The sequence below is a fragment of the Cryptomeria japonica genome, chromosome 3 (assembly GCF_030272615.1).
Source record: "Cryptomeria japonica chromosome 3, Sugi_1.0, whole genome shotgun sequence".
Taxonomy (NCBI): domain Eukaryota; kingdom Viridiplantae; phylum Streptophyta; class Pinopsida; order Cupressales; family Cupressaceae; genus Cryptomeria; species Cryptomeria japonica.
Genome location: NC_081407.1, coordinates 9,990,750 through 10,007,921, shown reverse-complemented (window position 1 = coordinate 10,007,921; position 17,172 = coordinate 9,990,750). Strand labels below are relative to the sequence as shown.

General features: G+C 37.9%; 1 protein-coding gene across 1 annotated transcript in view; it reads left to right on the top strand.

Moving 5' to 3' along the window:
* Positions 1 to 17,172, top strand: part of LOC131065640 (uncharacterized) — a 61,349-nt gene that overhangs the window by 26,890 nt on the left and 17,287 nt on the right. Inside the window, exons 4-5 of the mRNA XM_058000208.2 lie at positions 5,667 to 5,742; positions 5,957 to 5,993. Of these exons, the coding sequence (XP_057856191.2) occupies positions 5,667 to 5,742; positions 5,957 to 5,993 (113 nt within the window). The remainder of the gene's footprint in view (positions 1 to 5,666; positions 5,743 to 5,956; positions 5,994 to 17,172) is intronic.

The following is a 17,172-nucleotide window of genomic DNA, read 5'->3' as shown; positions in this document are numbered from 1 at the left end:
TTCCATTTATAATTGATCCTTGTCTCTGGCTGTAACCCTTTACCGGCGAACTTCATCTGGGTGTTTCTTGAAGGAGCTCCTTTGGTTGTCATCAATCTGCATCAAACATGAAAAATTTAACCTTATTTTTGAGAAAATTTTAAAGTTTAAACTCTGATTTTGAACGTTTTATCTGAGAATTTCACTTTCAGCCTATCAAAAAGCTAAAATTCTGTGAAAAATCAGACTGAAAATGGATGAATTTGGCTAAATACTTAGCAGATTTCGAGAAATAAATGATAAAGACAGAAGAAATCAGTCAAAAACGTGAATTTTTGAACTTCTGGAATTTACTTTTGACTGATTTTGGTGAAAATTTTCCTTTAACTCAGAAAATTCTGTCTTTAACTCAGAAAAAACACTTTATTCTCTAGGAATTATGTCCTCCACTTAGAAAATTTTACTTATTCTCTGCCTTCCACTTCGAAATTTTTCTCTTTCTGAAAAAATTCCTCTTCAAAAGTCTACCTTTCACCCTTTGCAATTGAACTTTCAACCTTCAAACTTGATAATGAATTTGAAGTGACAGGTTGAGTTGATATAGAGTTGAGAAGTTTGATTTTTAGGAAGCTTCATGTTTTTTGTTTTTTTGTTTTTTTGTTTTTTTCCTTTTTCCTTAGGTTCATCGAACTTGGCCTTGTTTTATTTATTTTTTTCAAATGGAAACTCAATCTTCTTTATGGAACCTTCTAGAACCTTCTCGAGTTCGAAAATTTCCTAGTGTTAGAAAATTGAATTTTTCAAGAATTTTTCAAAGTGTTGAATATTTTTGAAAATTTTCGAACTTTTCCAAACCTTTGTTTATGGTGAATTTATCCATTTGTTTGAAACACTTTCCCATGTTTTGGCGAATTAGACCTATCATTTTGCCAATTTTACCTAGGCAAACTTCTTATTTTCCAAGCCATACCTCCTTTGATCATTGCTTTTTACTTTGGTAGACATCACCTTGGGCTAACCATCTTGACATTTCTCTTAGGCGGACTTTATAATACCTTGGACATCGTCCATTTATGCCTAGGTTGGACTTGGCTAGGTGTTTGGACGTTCCTTTCAAATGCCTAGGTTGGACTTGACTATTGCTTGACCATGTTTAAGGCGGACTTTAGGCTTGTTTGGACATCTTCTCTAGCAGACTTTACCTCTTCTTAGCACATGGTGGACTTTGTAGATGTTTGGCCAAGGCGGACTTGGCATTATCTTTGCCATCCTTTTCAAGTGCTAAGCGGACTTTGAGTCTCATGTGCCATGGCGGACTTTGAGTCTCATGTGCCATGGCAGACTTGGCACATCTTCAAGCCATTTCTCTCTTGAGCAAGATTGATAGTTGCTTTTCTAGGGCGGACTTCAACTTTGTCTTGCTATTCCTGTGGGCGGACTTAATGATTTATTTGCCAGTCCAAGGCGGACTTTGACATTGTTGTGCCACATTACTTCTTTGTCTTGGCAGATTTCAAAAGTGTTTGGATAGTCCTAGGGCAAACTTTGATCTTCATTGAACATTCTTCCTTTGCCATGTATAGGGCAGATTTGGCAGCTGATCTGCTATCTCTTCTTCATGTTGCTTGATGGAGTTGAGCCTTGAGTGGACATGGTGAATTTTGTGTTCCTCTTCCAACCTTGCTCCCATTGCCATCTTCAAGTTTGATTTGCCATGTTGATTATCTGGAACATCTGGGACTCAAACCCTAACCTGGAGATTTTACACTTAGAGGAACAATTTTTTGATTCTGAAGACATGGGCGTTGATGCCATGACTTGAGGGACCCAATACTAGGTCTACTTTCAAAAAAGAAGAAAAAAGCAAAAAGCAAAAAAGCAAAAAAAAGCAAAAGCAGGCCAAAAAAGCTGCTTCCCGGATTGGTCCCAAAGTGCCAAAAATAAAAAAAGCAAAAAAAAGCAAAAAAAACAGATTTCCTAAAAAGTAGGAAGGTGTCAGAATTGACTCAAAGCAATTGCAATCTTCGTCCTTCGGGTTCGGGCCTTCTGAACATTTTTGTGACATCCAGACATAATTGAGCATGATTTCTCTATTTGGCTCGGGGTGACTCTCGGAAAAACTCTAACTCTAAACTCTCGAAAAAGACTAGTGAAATTGTAGAGCTAAGACAAAACCTTAAAAAGCAAACAATTGGGGGTCCCCATTTGCAATGGGGCGATGTGTGAAATAGGTCACAATAGGTCCCCATTTGCAATGGGGCGATGTGTGAAAACGTCACAACACAACACAACACATTGGCAAATATCAATGCTTATTTCCAAAATCAATCAAGCCCCCAACCAAATGTTTCAATCAATCAAGGTGGATCATCTAGGTCATCCAATCTACATCCAAATGCTAATACGCATATGGAATCTAGGATCTTGATACTAAAGGTGTATATATGCAAGTTCGATGGCAAGTATCCAGTAACTTGGATAAATCAAATGGATTTGTTTTGATGTACATGAAATTCCAAGTGGACGAAAAGTGATAATAGCGTCCTTATAGCTAGAACCGGAGCAATTTATTTGTTATCAATGGCCATATGTGCAACAACTGTCATGGTAACATGGTTAGATTTACAGAGGAGTTACAGTCATAGTATGGCAATAATGTGGCAGACAACTACTTCAGCCAGTTAGCTAAGTTATGTCGAACAATATCAGTCAAGGATTATATTCAGCAATTCCAGAATCTAAACTTGAAAGTAGATACAATTCCAGATTTTTGGGTGGTCTCAAGGATCACATCCAACATGAGGTACCCTAACTCATTCTATATTTGAGTCTTTTATCCTAGTATGCAAAGCAGAAGAGAAATTTTTAGTTTATATGAGGCAAATGTTCAATGGCATAAGTGAAAAGAGCTCTTTAGCACAACCATTTCCTTAACCCATTAGATTGACTCCTCAACAAATTGAAGAGAAAAAGGCAAAAGGGTTATGTTTTAACTATGATAACAAATACTGTAGAAGACATGAATGGGCAAAAAGGAAATTGTTCTACATAGTGATAAAAGAGCTCTGCCAACCTAGGAGCAATTTGTAGAGAGCTTGAGTGATCTGCTTAAGGTAGCATGAGATTTAAGTGATGATCTAGACCTTCCGAGGAGTTAGGAAGATGGCTATGAAATGCTATAAGAGGTGCTTACACTTAACAATGTGAGAATCTCTGTAGCAGCATTCAGATTACACTTGCATTGCTGATTAACAACCTTCACAATTTTGTCTCCAATCCACAGTGCTTCTTTCACATGTCATGTGAACTTTCAGCTTGGGCGTGATCCTTTTGTTGGACACATTGTCATTTATGTCAAAGGTGAGAAGATTAATTGTCAACTAATGTCAAGAAAGAATGTTACATTTATTGTCATTGATGTCAAGATGATTCGAGAATAATAAGATCTAGAGTTGGTATTGAAATGCAGGCTGCTGTTTGTAGTTGAAATTTGGGAATAAATGGAAAGCAATGGTGGGCATTCAAAAGACCGCAGGACCGTATGTGCACTGTTCGAGTATGCAGACTCAATGGATTAATGGTGGCTTGTTGTTACTTTGAAGGCAGTTTAGACGTAAGAGATGTGATCAAGATATTAGCATGTTGGCCGACCGTATCCATAGAATGATTTAAATTAAGTAATTAATCTTGGCCAACTTATTACAAGACAATGGCAGTGATGAAATTCAAATGAATTAAATTTAGATTCTTCACAAGGCGCAAATACATATAGTACTCAAAAAAATTGTTATAAAAAGATGTGTAAGGAATAAGGACAAGAACTGTAAATGAAACTTTGCCACACTATGTAAGGTTTACACCAATAAACATGAAAATGATTGCATTGAAAATTTGAAATTTGAACATTAACAATGGTGGGCAGAGTTTTGGAACTTTGGGAGCAAAGTGCAAACCAAGAATAAGTATAAGAATTGCAAATAAATCTTTGGCATACTAAGTAAAATTTAAAGTTTTAAACTAATAAACATAAAAAAAATGGAAATGATTGCATAAACAATTAGATGGTGGGTGGAGGTTTGGGGTCAAGGGGAAGTGCCCCCTTGCAAGGGTCTTGATTGTGGCTTTGACTGTGATTATGCAGAGATTTGCAACAAGCGATATGTATCATGTAGATTTTTATGATCATGATTCATCATTGGCCTATTACTTGCTTAGACTTATAGTTTGATGGAGAGTTGGAGGCAACACCAAAACGAGGTTGAGGGTAGCACCACTTGCGGGGGTTTGGGGGTGATAGAGAGAGATGTAGAGAGATACATCTATCATCTAGATCTTGGGGGAGAGAGAAGAGAGTGAGATACAAAGAGGTAGAGAGAGGGGATAGAGGAAGAGTGATAGGGAGAGAGATAGGTCTAGAGTTTAGGGGAGATAAAGATGAGATAGAGAGAGTGAGAGAATTAGGAGTTTGCTGATTACTGAAATTTGACTAAGTTTGAAAATTTATAAAGCTTCTAAAACCTAGAATCTACATTATAACTCCTAGAGATTTGAAACCACTCTCAAACATCTTGCCAACATATACATGAAATGTAACTTAAAGTATAAGAAATACTTGAGTTTTATATTCCATGTATATATTTTGATGAAGAGAATGAGACTGATTTGAAGACAAGGATGCCACTTTTACAAAATTTTCACCATTTTTTGCTTAGGGACCAAGTTTTTGAGTGGGAGCTATGCAAGACTACTAGGTGTCCCCAAGACATCCCAACGTCTTGGCTACATCCTGGCAGTGGTGGCGGTTCGGCAGGGGGATGTCCCCGCCCCATCACCGTGTCTTGGAGACGTCCCCGTCTTGGAAATTAGATCACACATGTATCAATTTAATCATTGTAGCATCTATTAAGAAATCTACATAGGTAGTTTAATCAATCACAATCGCATTAAATTTGACATACATGTTTAACATTATGTTTTATTTATATCTTTGTAGCATTAAATCAAAGCAATTGAACACATTGTTTTTGAATTAAATTACATGTGACATCTATGTAATGCATATCAAAAACATCATCATCATAATCTTTCTATAGAAGAGTTTACACGTACTACTCTCTAAGCATTCTTCAAGAATGTAGCTGTTTTTCCTTTTTTTTTGAAGAAATACAAAAGCTACTTTTCTTGCCCTCAATTTTTTTTTGGCTTTAAATCTACTTTTTCAAAATTCTAAGAAAATAAAACTTCAGATTCTTGAAGCATTCCTGCATCATTCTTATGCTTTATTTGCAGAGAAAGTATTTTAATTTGCTGATCAAATAAAAATGTAGCTCATGTACTCAAAAAGCTGTCAAAAGAACTGCTGTGGATCAGTTTGTATGCCAATTATTTTGCAAGCAAATTAAAATCTATTCTCAGTAATTGTAGACATTAGTTCTCTCTAGCTTAACCTACTAATTATTCGGCATAAATTGCAAAAGTTAAAAGTGGATGATTTAAATATGTATCAAACAATTTGACTTTTCCTCTAAATCTAACTGTTTGCATATGAAAAGTGGCTGTGGTTTTTCCATATTTCTTACCCCGTTGTATGCTTTCTAAAACCAAACTTTCTAAAGTCTCATTATGAGAATAACTATGTGGTACTTAAGAAACCATACGGCTAATACTTTTCTTGTTAACTTTGTAAGAACTAAGACTGGAATGACAGTGGCTGCTGAAAGCATTACTCAAGGTCTTCGGCGAGCTCGACAAATGATGGTTCAGGTTGTATTGTACCTTGTTTTTTAATATTTTTTAATTGCTGAACATTATCAGTATTCTTGTCATTATCAAACTTGTTTTTTGAAGTAGTCTATCTTACTTGCCTGGGTGTAGAAAATTGTTATAATGTCAATTGGAATTCATCCTTAAATGTTTTTGTTTTTTTTGTTAATCACTTACCAATTTCTAACTGTGAAATCTGGCACATGTTTCACAGGAGGTTGAGAGGGGGGCAAGTAATTTGGCCACAATAGGTAGGTTTCCTCTTAATGTAGCCTTCCCTCTTGATTTTCATGATTTAGAACATTATCAGAGATAATAGTACAACTATTAATGTAATTTGTTATTCTAAAATTTCATCTATCATGGCAGCAAAAATAATTGCGCAGTTGTTTTGAGAAATAATTGTTTGCAAGGTTTACTTGCATTAATTGAGGTTTGTGGGAGATAATAGAATGCAAAATTGTAGAGTGATAGCTTTACTAATCCATTTTTCAATGTTAGAAATGGTATTTTCTTCCTCTGGTTGAGTTTTACAATGTAGAGGCCAGATTGGAAATTGCTAAATATGTTAACTTATATGTTCTTAAGTAATTGATAAATAGCCCTACATGAAGTTCAAATTAAGCAGCAATAATCCTCCCTGACATTTAATCTCGCTAAACTGAAAAAAGGGATGGCTATGAAAGTTCAGAATCCACAAATTAGGCTAGACTATACAAAGGTGTACAGAACCAGGTTTCATAACACAATATTTGCATAATCCATGGATGTGATAGGGTGCATTGCTGGAATGAGCATCAGGGGAAGGGTCCACAAATCAAGCTCGCCAACCACTGCAGTGTGTAGATGTCTGTTTGGCTAGCAAGAGTAAATTCCAACATTATAAGCTGAGGAGCTGTCAAAATGAAAAACAGTAAACCTGATGGAATGAGATGTATACCAGCCACCAGTGGGACTTACTGCCATCCCTGCTTCTGCCCTGTATTTCTTTTCCAATCACTTTGGTGTGTGCATTCTATTCTTCAATTGATGGCTTGAAATGGCACAAACGATTGACTTTTGATTGAGGTTGAAGTAATAATATGAAGTATAACTCTTATGCCGTCGCTTGTTTGGAAGCTTTTGCTTCATATTTCATATGCGCTTTCTTCAGATCAATCTCAATATGTTTTTTGAAGATGGAGAATAAGCTCAGTTTCATCCACTTTTTGATTAAGGATCAGCAACTTCCAAACCTGACTGGAAAGATCAAAAAAGTGTTCAACTTTAATCTAATTTATAGCAGTTCTATAATTTCAAGTTCCAGTTCTTCTGGCAGATTTTCTGACATTCCCGGGTAATTTATAACTGAAGTGCCTTAATAAATGTTCATTATTCCATTTTGAAGCTCATCTCCTCGAAATCCATTCCTTGGAAAACTGAACTCTCAAGATATAACTAGAAGGAACCCAAAAGCTATAAATATGAGAATCTGAAATGAGTTCTTTTAAAAAAGCATTGAAGTCCAGACTTGACACAGTAAGCATGTCTGCTCCAATTTTCTCATTCACCATAGGCTAAATTTAGTGCTTAACAAATTACTTATGTTTTTTGAAATGCCATGTAGTTGTAGGTCCTGAAAATCAAACTTCGCACAGTTGAGTCCTGCTTTTCTGCATGGAGCTTCCTCAAATAATTTTTGCTATCCAAATTCATTTTATTATGCTGGTTGGATCTTCTTTCCTTCCTTATCAATAAGCTTCTTCATGTGTTGATCTTTGTGTCCATGATTGCTGATAGAGTCAAGAATCAGCAACCCGCTAAAGGGCAGCCAATCGTTGCTTCCAACAAACTTATCCCACATGTTGGTTTTCTTTTCTGTATTTCCCTAACACTAAGGCTCTTACCAAGATGTGAACAATGTGACCAGACTCTTGCACATGGAAGATATGTATCCTCAAATTAGGGATTGGTAAAGGTCAACAAACAAGAGGATTTTTAACATCTTCTACACTTTGAGCCCTGCCAAATTTGGTAGGGAAATCCCAGTGAACTTTTAAAGGTAAAACAATTAGGAAAACTTAGGTTACCTCTCACACAAAGATGACTCTGTATTCAGCCTTGAATGCTGTTCTTTGTTGAAGGTTATTATGCATTGAAATTGAAGATCTCTTACCATCAAGCAGCTAAGTTGAATTATGCAACTAGAGATGAATCTTGGTCACAAATCCCTTGAGATGTATTCGGTGAAAGTTATAACATTGGCCTAGTGAAACACACTATGTGATATTCCTCTGAGGATTATGTCATTTACAGGTTCACAATAATTATATCAGAAATTTGCAGCAATGGGCTATACATAATGGCAGAACAAGTAAAAGTAAAAATAAATAAAAGTTTTAAGTAATTTTCTTGATTCATGATAGTGTGGGTGGTCAGCTTTATGCCATGAGACTGGTGCCTTTTCCTACAACACAGATTTTGCTCTAAATGGATACCTTATCAACACTACAAACCCTTACTTTTCAAATGAGTCTAATTTACTTGCTGTCTTGTAGAGGTCAAGCTCTCAAATGCCCTTTATCCTAGCAATGCAATCTTTACTTAGCAATCCATAAATAAGTTTAGCTTCACCTACTAGTTTGAAAGATTTCCACGTAGCATACACATGCATGTAATGAAAAGTCCCTCCAAGCCCATTGGATGCAAACTAATAGAGATTTGATACAAAATACAACAAATTTGTATTTAGGGTTTCCTTGAATCACCAAAAACTCTAAACAATTTGTGGAGATCCATGACAAGAATAAAGTAGTCTTATATTGATTTTCTGAAAAAAAAATTCTACAATGCTATTACAGATACCCAACAAACTTTAAAATCTGAGTTACATTCATACATTGAGGTTATACATGAGATATAGCACAACTCTGATGAGCTTCTTTCATACAGATGCAAAAACCCCAATCCTTCACAATGAATAACAAGTGCCCTTACATAGACATGGAATTAGAGCATGGAAAACACAATTGATAGGGTGTGTAGAAGGATTTTGTGAGTGTCATGCACAACATCTTGCAGTGTCGAAAATGTTATCTTTGCGGCTGAAGAACACGACAACCACCATCAAAATCCTTCAATGAAGATCTATCATCAAGTTCAACACTTGTGAAATGATTGAAAAATTAATGAAATCTGCTACGAAGACCATTCGAGATGGTGCGAGGACCTGCTCCTTGCAAGATTTGAACTGTTGCAATGAATTCGACATCGCCACAACATTTTTCTCCCTCAATTTTGTGCTTTCTGGGCATAATAAATGGTTTCTGGGTGTTGTTTCGGAAGTCCAAGACCTTTTCGGCCAAAGAATGAAAATCATATTCATCTTCAGCAAACTGCCATTGAAATTGCTCAAATTGTATGCCAGATTTGCTCTTAATTGGAAGTAAAAATGTCATCTCAATTAGCATTTAGTACCCTTTTCAGATATCAAGTCCTTTTCTGTTGTCCATGCGGCATTCTTGGTTGTTCCAGTGAGTTGTAGAGAATTCAGCAAAAAAGGGGCAAGAATGTTAGACTTCGGATGTCAGGAGAACTCATGCCATATACTTGTGACTGGAGTGTTCGGGATCAAGATTACTTGGGAAGTCATGCCAAGAAAGGATGTAGAATGGAGAAAGTTAGAAAAAGGAACCTTGAGGAAGAGCAATTTTTTTTTGGGATGTTGGGGCTGGGAAGTTAATAAGATCTTTTGATTGGTATTGAGTCTTGACATAAGGAATGGCTGAAAGTTTGAGTTTGAAATGCTAAATGAAGTAATTGATGGACTTTTGGGTTTTCAGACCGACAAGAAATGGGTACCGGGTTAAGGGTGGGCTAAAACTTTGATTTCAAAAGATAGTGAAAAATATTGAAAACAAAGTTGGTGTTTGGAGAGGTAACTTGGAAAATGGATGGCTCTATCCTTTGGTCCAATGGACTTAAAATTTTTTGAAGTGTGCAAGGGTGATGTTAGTAGAGAGTTTAAAAAATGGATGATGTCAACATCGTACAAAGATGATGTCATGATAATGTGAGCAAGTACAGATTAGCTCACAACTTCGATGGAGGGTAATATTAGCATTGAGGAACCAAAATTTGAGGGAAAAACATCCATGTAAGATAAAATCTAAAACTTTGAAACCCTTGGCAATTCTTCAATTGGCAGAGGATTGAGATGGCAAGGTGGAAAGAAATGGTACTTGGGGATGGGAAAGTCCTTCGGTTTGGCAAAAAGCAAAGGGAACAACTTTAAAGAAAAAAATTGGGGATTAGGGGTCGGAGATGCAAGGGAATAGTTAACATTTGATGCTCGGGTTCAACAACCCATTGATGCAAGATTTTTTTAAAGCAGAATTCAACTATTCAGACTTGGGATGGATGGAAATGCATCCTGACAACTTGAAACGCTGACAAAACCAATGCTTAAACAAATTTCCACAAGGGCATGAGCAAGACGTTGCGATTGGTTGGAAGGATATGATTGTATGGACAACTTGAAACTTTGACAACTCGGAGTGCTTAAAGAAATGAATAAAGAAATTTTATTCATTTTGTACATCTTGATACAACATGCTTACAAAAACATCATTGTGGTATGAAAAGTTATCTATACCTCTTGTCAAAGAAGCAAAAATTGCAATAAAAATTGTGATTAACTGGGAATCACCATCTTGGCTAATGATTTTTTAAGTTTAAAATTTGTGATTTTTCAAAAACTTGAACTCAATGATTGTTTGACCAATTTTTTTCTTGTTCAAACAAATGGAATTTATTGATTTTTTCCTTTTTTCTCTTCCATTAGCTGCCATTTTCATGCTCTATTAAAAATCAATAAAAACAAATAAAACAAACAAATAAAAATAAGAGGGGCATATGCCTCTTTGTTGGAGACTTGCCCTTTCCATCAATGGCGACTGGTTTCTTGTGGCACAAACAAAGGAAAAATACAATGAAAAGATTTTAAGTCTAAACTTTGTTTTACTAATGCTATTATTTTTTATTAATCAGAGTTTAGTTTGCTTATCTAGGGCTTATTTGTGATTAAATATTGTAACTTGTAAGATGAGTTAGGGCTTTTATTTCCATATAAAATTTTCTTTTCATTATAATAAATGTACTTGTTATGGATTAGCAATTTATATTTTTAAAGGGATAATTTTTGGTTTTATTTTTAAAATAGATTATAATTGTAATTTTTTAAAGTTCTTTTTATTAAATGTACTATATAGCATATTTAATATAAATAGGATATGTTGGTTTGGACACTTGTTTATGTTATTTTGTGCTGTATTCTAAAGACACTTGTCTTTGTAACCTTGTCGAGTGATGTATGGATTTGTACTCTACACATCTGAGCTTGTCTGTACCAGTTCCGACTAGATTGAATTTGTTTATATCATATATGGGTTCCTGCTGATCTGAATCTACCCATATAGGCTCCTCCTTAGTTGAACCTACCAATAGAGGTTAGTACGAACCCAAATTCATCACCTAGGACGTGTTCTTTAAATGCTAGGTTGAGGGGGCTTGTCCTTGTAGGTGGCGCCTCCTTGATCTTCGATAGCCCTTTTCTAGGGCACAACTTTGCTCCACACCACCAAATCCTACCATCATCACTTAGCTAGAGTTGGTGGTGCCACTAGGGCTCTACCCCAATGGTATGAGCTACATTTTGTAAGGCACAAAGGAGCTATTTTTAAGGCATAGTACCAGCTGCTTATTTAAGGCATAAATGAGCTATTGTTTTTTTCAAGAACCATAACATGGGCATATGGCATTGGATTTTTGCAAACAAATAGGGTTTGGAAAGTTGGTTTTGCATATACATTGTAGACATATATTTGATCTTTCCTAATTTTGCCCCAAGTTCCTATTATTTTAGTTTTAAGTTAGTTTTGTTTTGACACGTGCTTTGGATATTTTGCAAAATATGGGGCCGTTTTTATGCTTTGAGGTTTCCAATTTCACATGTTTTGATCTCTAATCTGATATGAGGAGTCTTATATCGTAAAACCATGGGTTTTTCAATTCGTCCTTCTTTTATATATATGAACTGTGAGATTTTGCCATGATTAAGGGCACAATGAAAAGTATAAAAATAGAGACAAAAGAATGACAAGAACAAACTGTATTCTCATCAATATGAAAATGATCAACTGGATTCATCAATACAATGAATATAGGCTTGCTTATATAGGCAAGGCCATATGGATGTATGAGCACACAATCATGACATGTGGCTCAATGAGAAACAAGGGTAGGTAAGAAATAATAGGGGTAGGTAGGAGAAATAATATAATATTCCACAAGAGGTGGATGACCCACCGAATGTGGAGTGTAACAGCAAAATAAGACCACAAAAGGTGGAATTTCTCCTACATGCTCTATCCCTATGTGCACACTTCCCTAAGTGTCTCAAATCCAAACTACGAAGAAATGCATTATCCTAAGTTAACTTAAGTAAAGTGTAATAATATCCATAATGAATATTTATTTACACCAACACCCCCCCTTAAGTGCAACTTAGGGGAATGAAGACTTAAGTTAACAATGCAAGATGGGTCCCAGCTACTAGGCCATGATAGGTACCCATGTACAATATGCAAATGCAAGAAAAACTATGCAATGCAATCTCTCACAAACGGAGAAAGGGAGAAAACCCAGTGGGAAAAACCTCCCCCCCAAAAGAGAGATGAATGTACAAAAGACTCTCAAAGAAGATGGACAAAACCTCAAAGAGGAAAAAGTCCCCCCCATAAGAGAGGAAGGAGAAGTCAGCTGACCCCCCCTAATGACACATCCTGCACCCCCAAGAGAGCTCGCAATTGCTGGAACTTACTCTCAGTGAAAGGTTTGGTGAATATGTCAGCAACCTGCTCCGTTGTAGGACAATACTGCAAATCAATGACCTGCTCCTGAATGAGCTCTCAGATATAGTGCATATGAATCTCGATGTGTTTGGTCCGTTGGTGCTGGACTAGGTTCTTCGAGATTGCAATAGCACTCTGATTGTCGCAATGTAGAACTGTCGGCCGTGGAGTGGTGAACCCAAACTCTGTGAGAATCTGCTGAAGCCAAATGGTCTTAGTCGCTGCATTAACAGCGCCTCGATACTCAGCCTCAGTCAAAGAAAGAGCAATAGCATGCTGCTTCTTGCTCTGCCAACAAATGGGGCCTGAACCAAGGTGAAAACTATAACCGGAAGTAGACTTACGATCATCAATATCGCCAAGCCAATCAGAGTCTGTGTAACCAACCAAGCGAAGTCCTGTGCCTGCTGCATAGTGAATCCCATAGTGATGTGTACCCTGGATGTAATGGAGGATGCGTTTGGCGGCTTTCCAATGAAGCTCATGTGGTTCCTGCATGAAGCGGAAAACCATGCCAACTGCAAATGAAATATCAGGGCGTGTATGGGTCAAGTAGATGAGACTACCCACAAGCTGACGATACAAAGTGGCATCAACTGGTGGAGAACACCACTGAGCCTCAAGCTTGACTCTTGAAAGAAAGGGAGTCGGTGCAGGCTTACAATTAGCCATATGAAAGCGTGCAAGTAGATCAAGAGCATACTTGGGCTGCGATAGTGTAATCCTGGAAGGTGACTGTGAAATCTCTATCCCGAGAAAGTAGTGCAAAAGACCCAAGTTAGTCATAGCAAATCTATCATGCAAAGCAGATTTGACCCTGCTAATGATGGATGCGGTACTCCCTGTAATGATCAAATCATCAACATAGAGCACAAGTATCAAGTGAGAGTCATCCTGTCGCAAAATGTAGACATTTAGATCAGAGTGACACCTGGTGAACCCTGCGGAGAGAAGAAAGGAATCCATCTTGGCATACCAAGCCCTGGGGGCCTGCTTAAGGCCATAGGGAGATTTCCTTAGTCTGCAAACCAAAGAAGTATCCTGGATGAAACCCTGTGGCTGCTCCATATAAATCTCCTCATCAAGATCACCATGAAGAAAGCACTCTTCACATCCATCTGATGTATAGCCCAACCATGAGTTGCAGCAATAGCAAGTGTCAAGCGAATGGAGTTCATCTTGGCTACGGGCGCAAAGGTCTCACTATAGTCAACAACTGCTACCTGGGAGAAACCTTTCGCAACAAGTCGAGCCTTGTACTTATCCACACTACCATCCGCAGCATACTTGGTCCGATAGATCCACTTACATCGAACCATCTTTCTCCCCTTAGGGAGATGGACTAAATCCCATGTGTTGTTCCTCATCAAGGAACTATACTCTTCCTCCATAGCTTGGTCCCACTCAGGAACCCCTGATGCTTCCTGAAATGTCTATGGATCGGAAGCGGTAGCAATGAATGCATGTGGAAGATTCTGATGTTGTGATCGAGTTCTTCGTGTATCTGAAGGATCCCCAACAAGAGAACCCGCGGACTCAAGTGTGTGTCGAGCCCAACGAGGTCTAGGTGGAGGTGGAGAACGAGGCTCCTCAACTACAAGTGGACCCTGCGAAGGTGCAACCCTACGAGTCAGAGTTGAAGAAGTCTCATCATTTGAATCACTAGCATCACTATCCACAATGGAGGAAGGTGGAGGAGGTAGAGAGGCTAAGCTAGGAGAGCTTTCCTCAAAGTGAACACTCCTCTCAATGAACACCTCATGTGTCTTAGGATCCATCAATCGATATGCCTTAACACCCTCAGGATATACAACAAAAAGATAAGGCCTACTCTGAGGTTCCGATGCCTTGCATTTCTTGGAGGAATGCGAGCCCATGTTGGACATTCAAAGACTCTGAAGTCTCTCACAATCGATTTCCTACCAGCCCAAGCCTCAAAAGGGGTAATGTCTGTCAAAGTTTTGTGAGGAACCCGATTTTGGATTTGTGGGGTACAACTGATAGCCTTTTCCCAAAAGGTGAGATCAAGAGAACGTGCATGTATCATACAACTAGCCATTTCTTTGAGAGTTCTATTCTTGCGCTCTGCAACTCCGTTCTGCTGTGGAGTGTATGCTACAGAATGCTGAAGATCAATCCCCTCAAATGTACAAAAATCCTCAAGTCTCTTGTTCACATATTCCCTTCCATTATCTATACGAAGAATCTTGACCACTTTCCCGGATTGCTTCTCCACACGAGTCTTGAAGTCCTAAAATCTATCAAATACTTCACTCTTATGAATAAGAAAGTAGACCCAAGTGAAGCGGGAGTAGTCATCAATGAAGGTGAGGACATAGCGGGCCTTGGTAAATGAAGGTGCTGGAAATGGACCTGCTACATCGCTGTGAACAAGCTGAAGAACTTCCAAAGCTCTCCAAGCTTTCCCTTTATCAAACTTCTCTTCGGGATGCTTGCCCATGGAACAACCTGAACATACACCCTCTGAAAAACTGATTCGAGGTAGACCTGTGACTATGTCTTTAGTGCTTAACTGCTGAAGATAGCGGTAGTTGAGGTGACCAAACCGCTCATGCCATAGCTTACTTTCGGAATTTGAATGAGTAAGCAAGGCCCTAGAAGGTGAACTTGGCACAAAGTGGGAGAATGAATAAAGCCTTGAGTTGTCATTGACTTGTCCCACTGCTACCAAGGCATCATCATCAAGTTCCTTTACCACAACTGAATCTGGTGTAAACTCAATCTTTTTCCCATTCCCATAGTGAGTGATTTGGTAGATAGAGAGAAGGCTGGTAGACAAGTTAGGAACATAGAGAACATTCTCAAATGTTCCATCATCCATGTCAACTGAACCTTTCCCTTCAACCTCTACTTGTGTATCATCACCTATGTAAATGTGAGGTACCTTAGATGGCTCCAATGAAGAAAACTGCTCCTTTGTAGAACCCATGTGATATGAGGCACCTGAGTCAAGTATCCACTGCGGTGAAGAACCTGTAGTAGCCACAAATGCTTGCCCTTTTCCCTTAGACTGTGAGGAAGAGGAAGGAGTTGAATCCTTCTTTGTGTAGGCGGATGGCAAGTTGATGTTGTTTTTCTTAAGAAGATTAGTTAACTCATCAACTTGCTTTGTGTGGCATCGATGCTCATCATGACCATACTTCTTGCAATATGCACAAGTTGGCTTATCCTTCTTAGGTGGTGTCCCCTTCTTGGAAGAGGATGAAAAATCGTCTTGTGATGGAGAGGATGATTGTCCTTTTTCTTGTTGTGGCTGTGACTTAGATTGCTTCTTCTTCTTGTTGGAATCTTTGCCTTGACTTCCTTGATTCCCTTGATTAGCCACCAAAGCCTTGGACTTTGAAGACTTGAGAAGTCCCATGTTCAACAACTTAGATTGTTCCAATATCAACATTTCTGTGAAAGCATAAAATGAAGGCATAACATAGGAACTCCCCACTGTCAAACGATGAGTCTGGAAGCTAGACACAAATGCTGCATATTCTGGTGCAAGCTTGTCCAACAAGTTGAATATCAACTGAGCATCCTTTTTGTCAATTCCACAATCCTTAAGCTTTGCTCTTAGCTCATTTGCTTTGGTGACATAATCTTGGATTGTATCAAAACTCTTGGGATCCAAGTTGGCGAGCTCATTGTCAATCTTATAACCTCTGATTTCATCAACTTGACCATACAATTTCTGAAACATATCCCAAGCATCTTTGATTGTAGTACACTTTTCAATATGAAAGATGAGGTCATCTGATACATACTTGCGCAAAGTTCCAAGAGCCATGCAATTCTTAGTGAGCCATTCTAATTGAGCATTAGGATCAGCCTTAGGATTAGGTGGTGCTGCTATTGTTCCATCTATGTAATGCGTGAGACCTTTTTCCATTAATTTGCTCCAAACTTTAATTTTCCATGATGCATAATTATGTGGAGTTAAAGGTGGAAATTTATGAGGACTCATTGCAACAAAAATGAAATAGCACAAGGAAAGAGAGGCACAATCACACAAGACACCCCCCCAAATTCACTCAATCAAAGAACCCCCCCAAAAGTGATCTTTTGGCACTTTATACTTAGTGCATGTACAATGGGCCACTTGCAAAAAATGGCAAAGTGGACTTCTGATTTCAATTTTACAACTGCCTCAATAAGGCCAAAAGAGACTTAAACTAATAATGCAAGAGATCTAAACTAAGATCCAAGCAATTTACAAGTACCAAATAGGCCAAATAAGACCAATATCTGAAAGTACAATTTCCACTTAAACTCTCTGAAAACTGATCATAGATTATGAAAGTAGACAAAAAAACATGCACTTTCAAAAAAACGGCACCTGAAAAAGAGGTCGTATGAGCTCAAACGAGGCCTTTGAAGTTGCAGAATTGAGGATTGGACAGGTACAGCTTAGAGAATCCGAAAATTCCGAAACACCTGTGCACCAAAACCAAAAAATAACCACACCACTGCGAAGAGCACGAAAAATTAGCCCAAATAAAAAAAAATTGCACCAAAAAAGGAGCAAAATCGA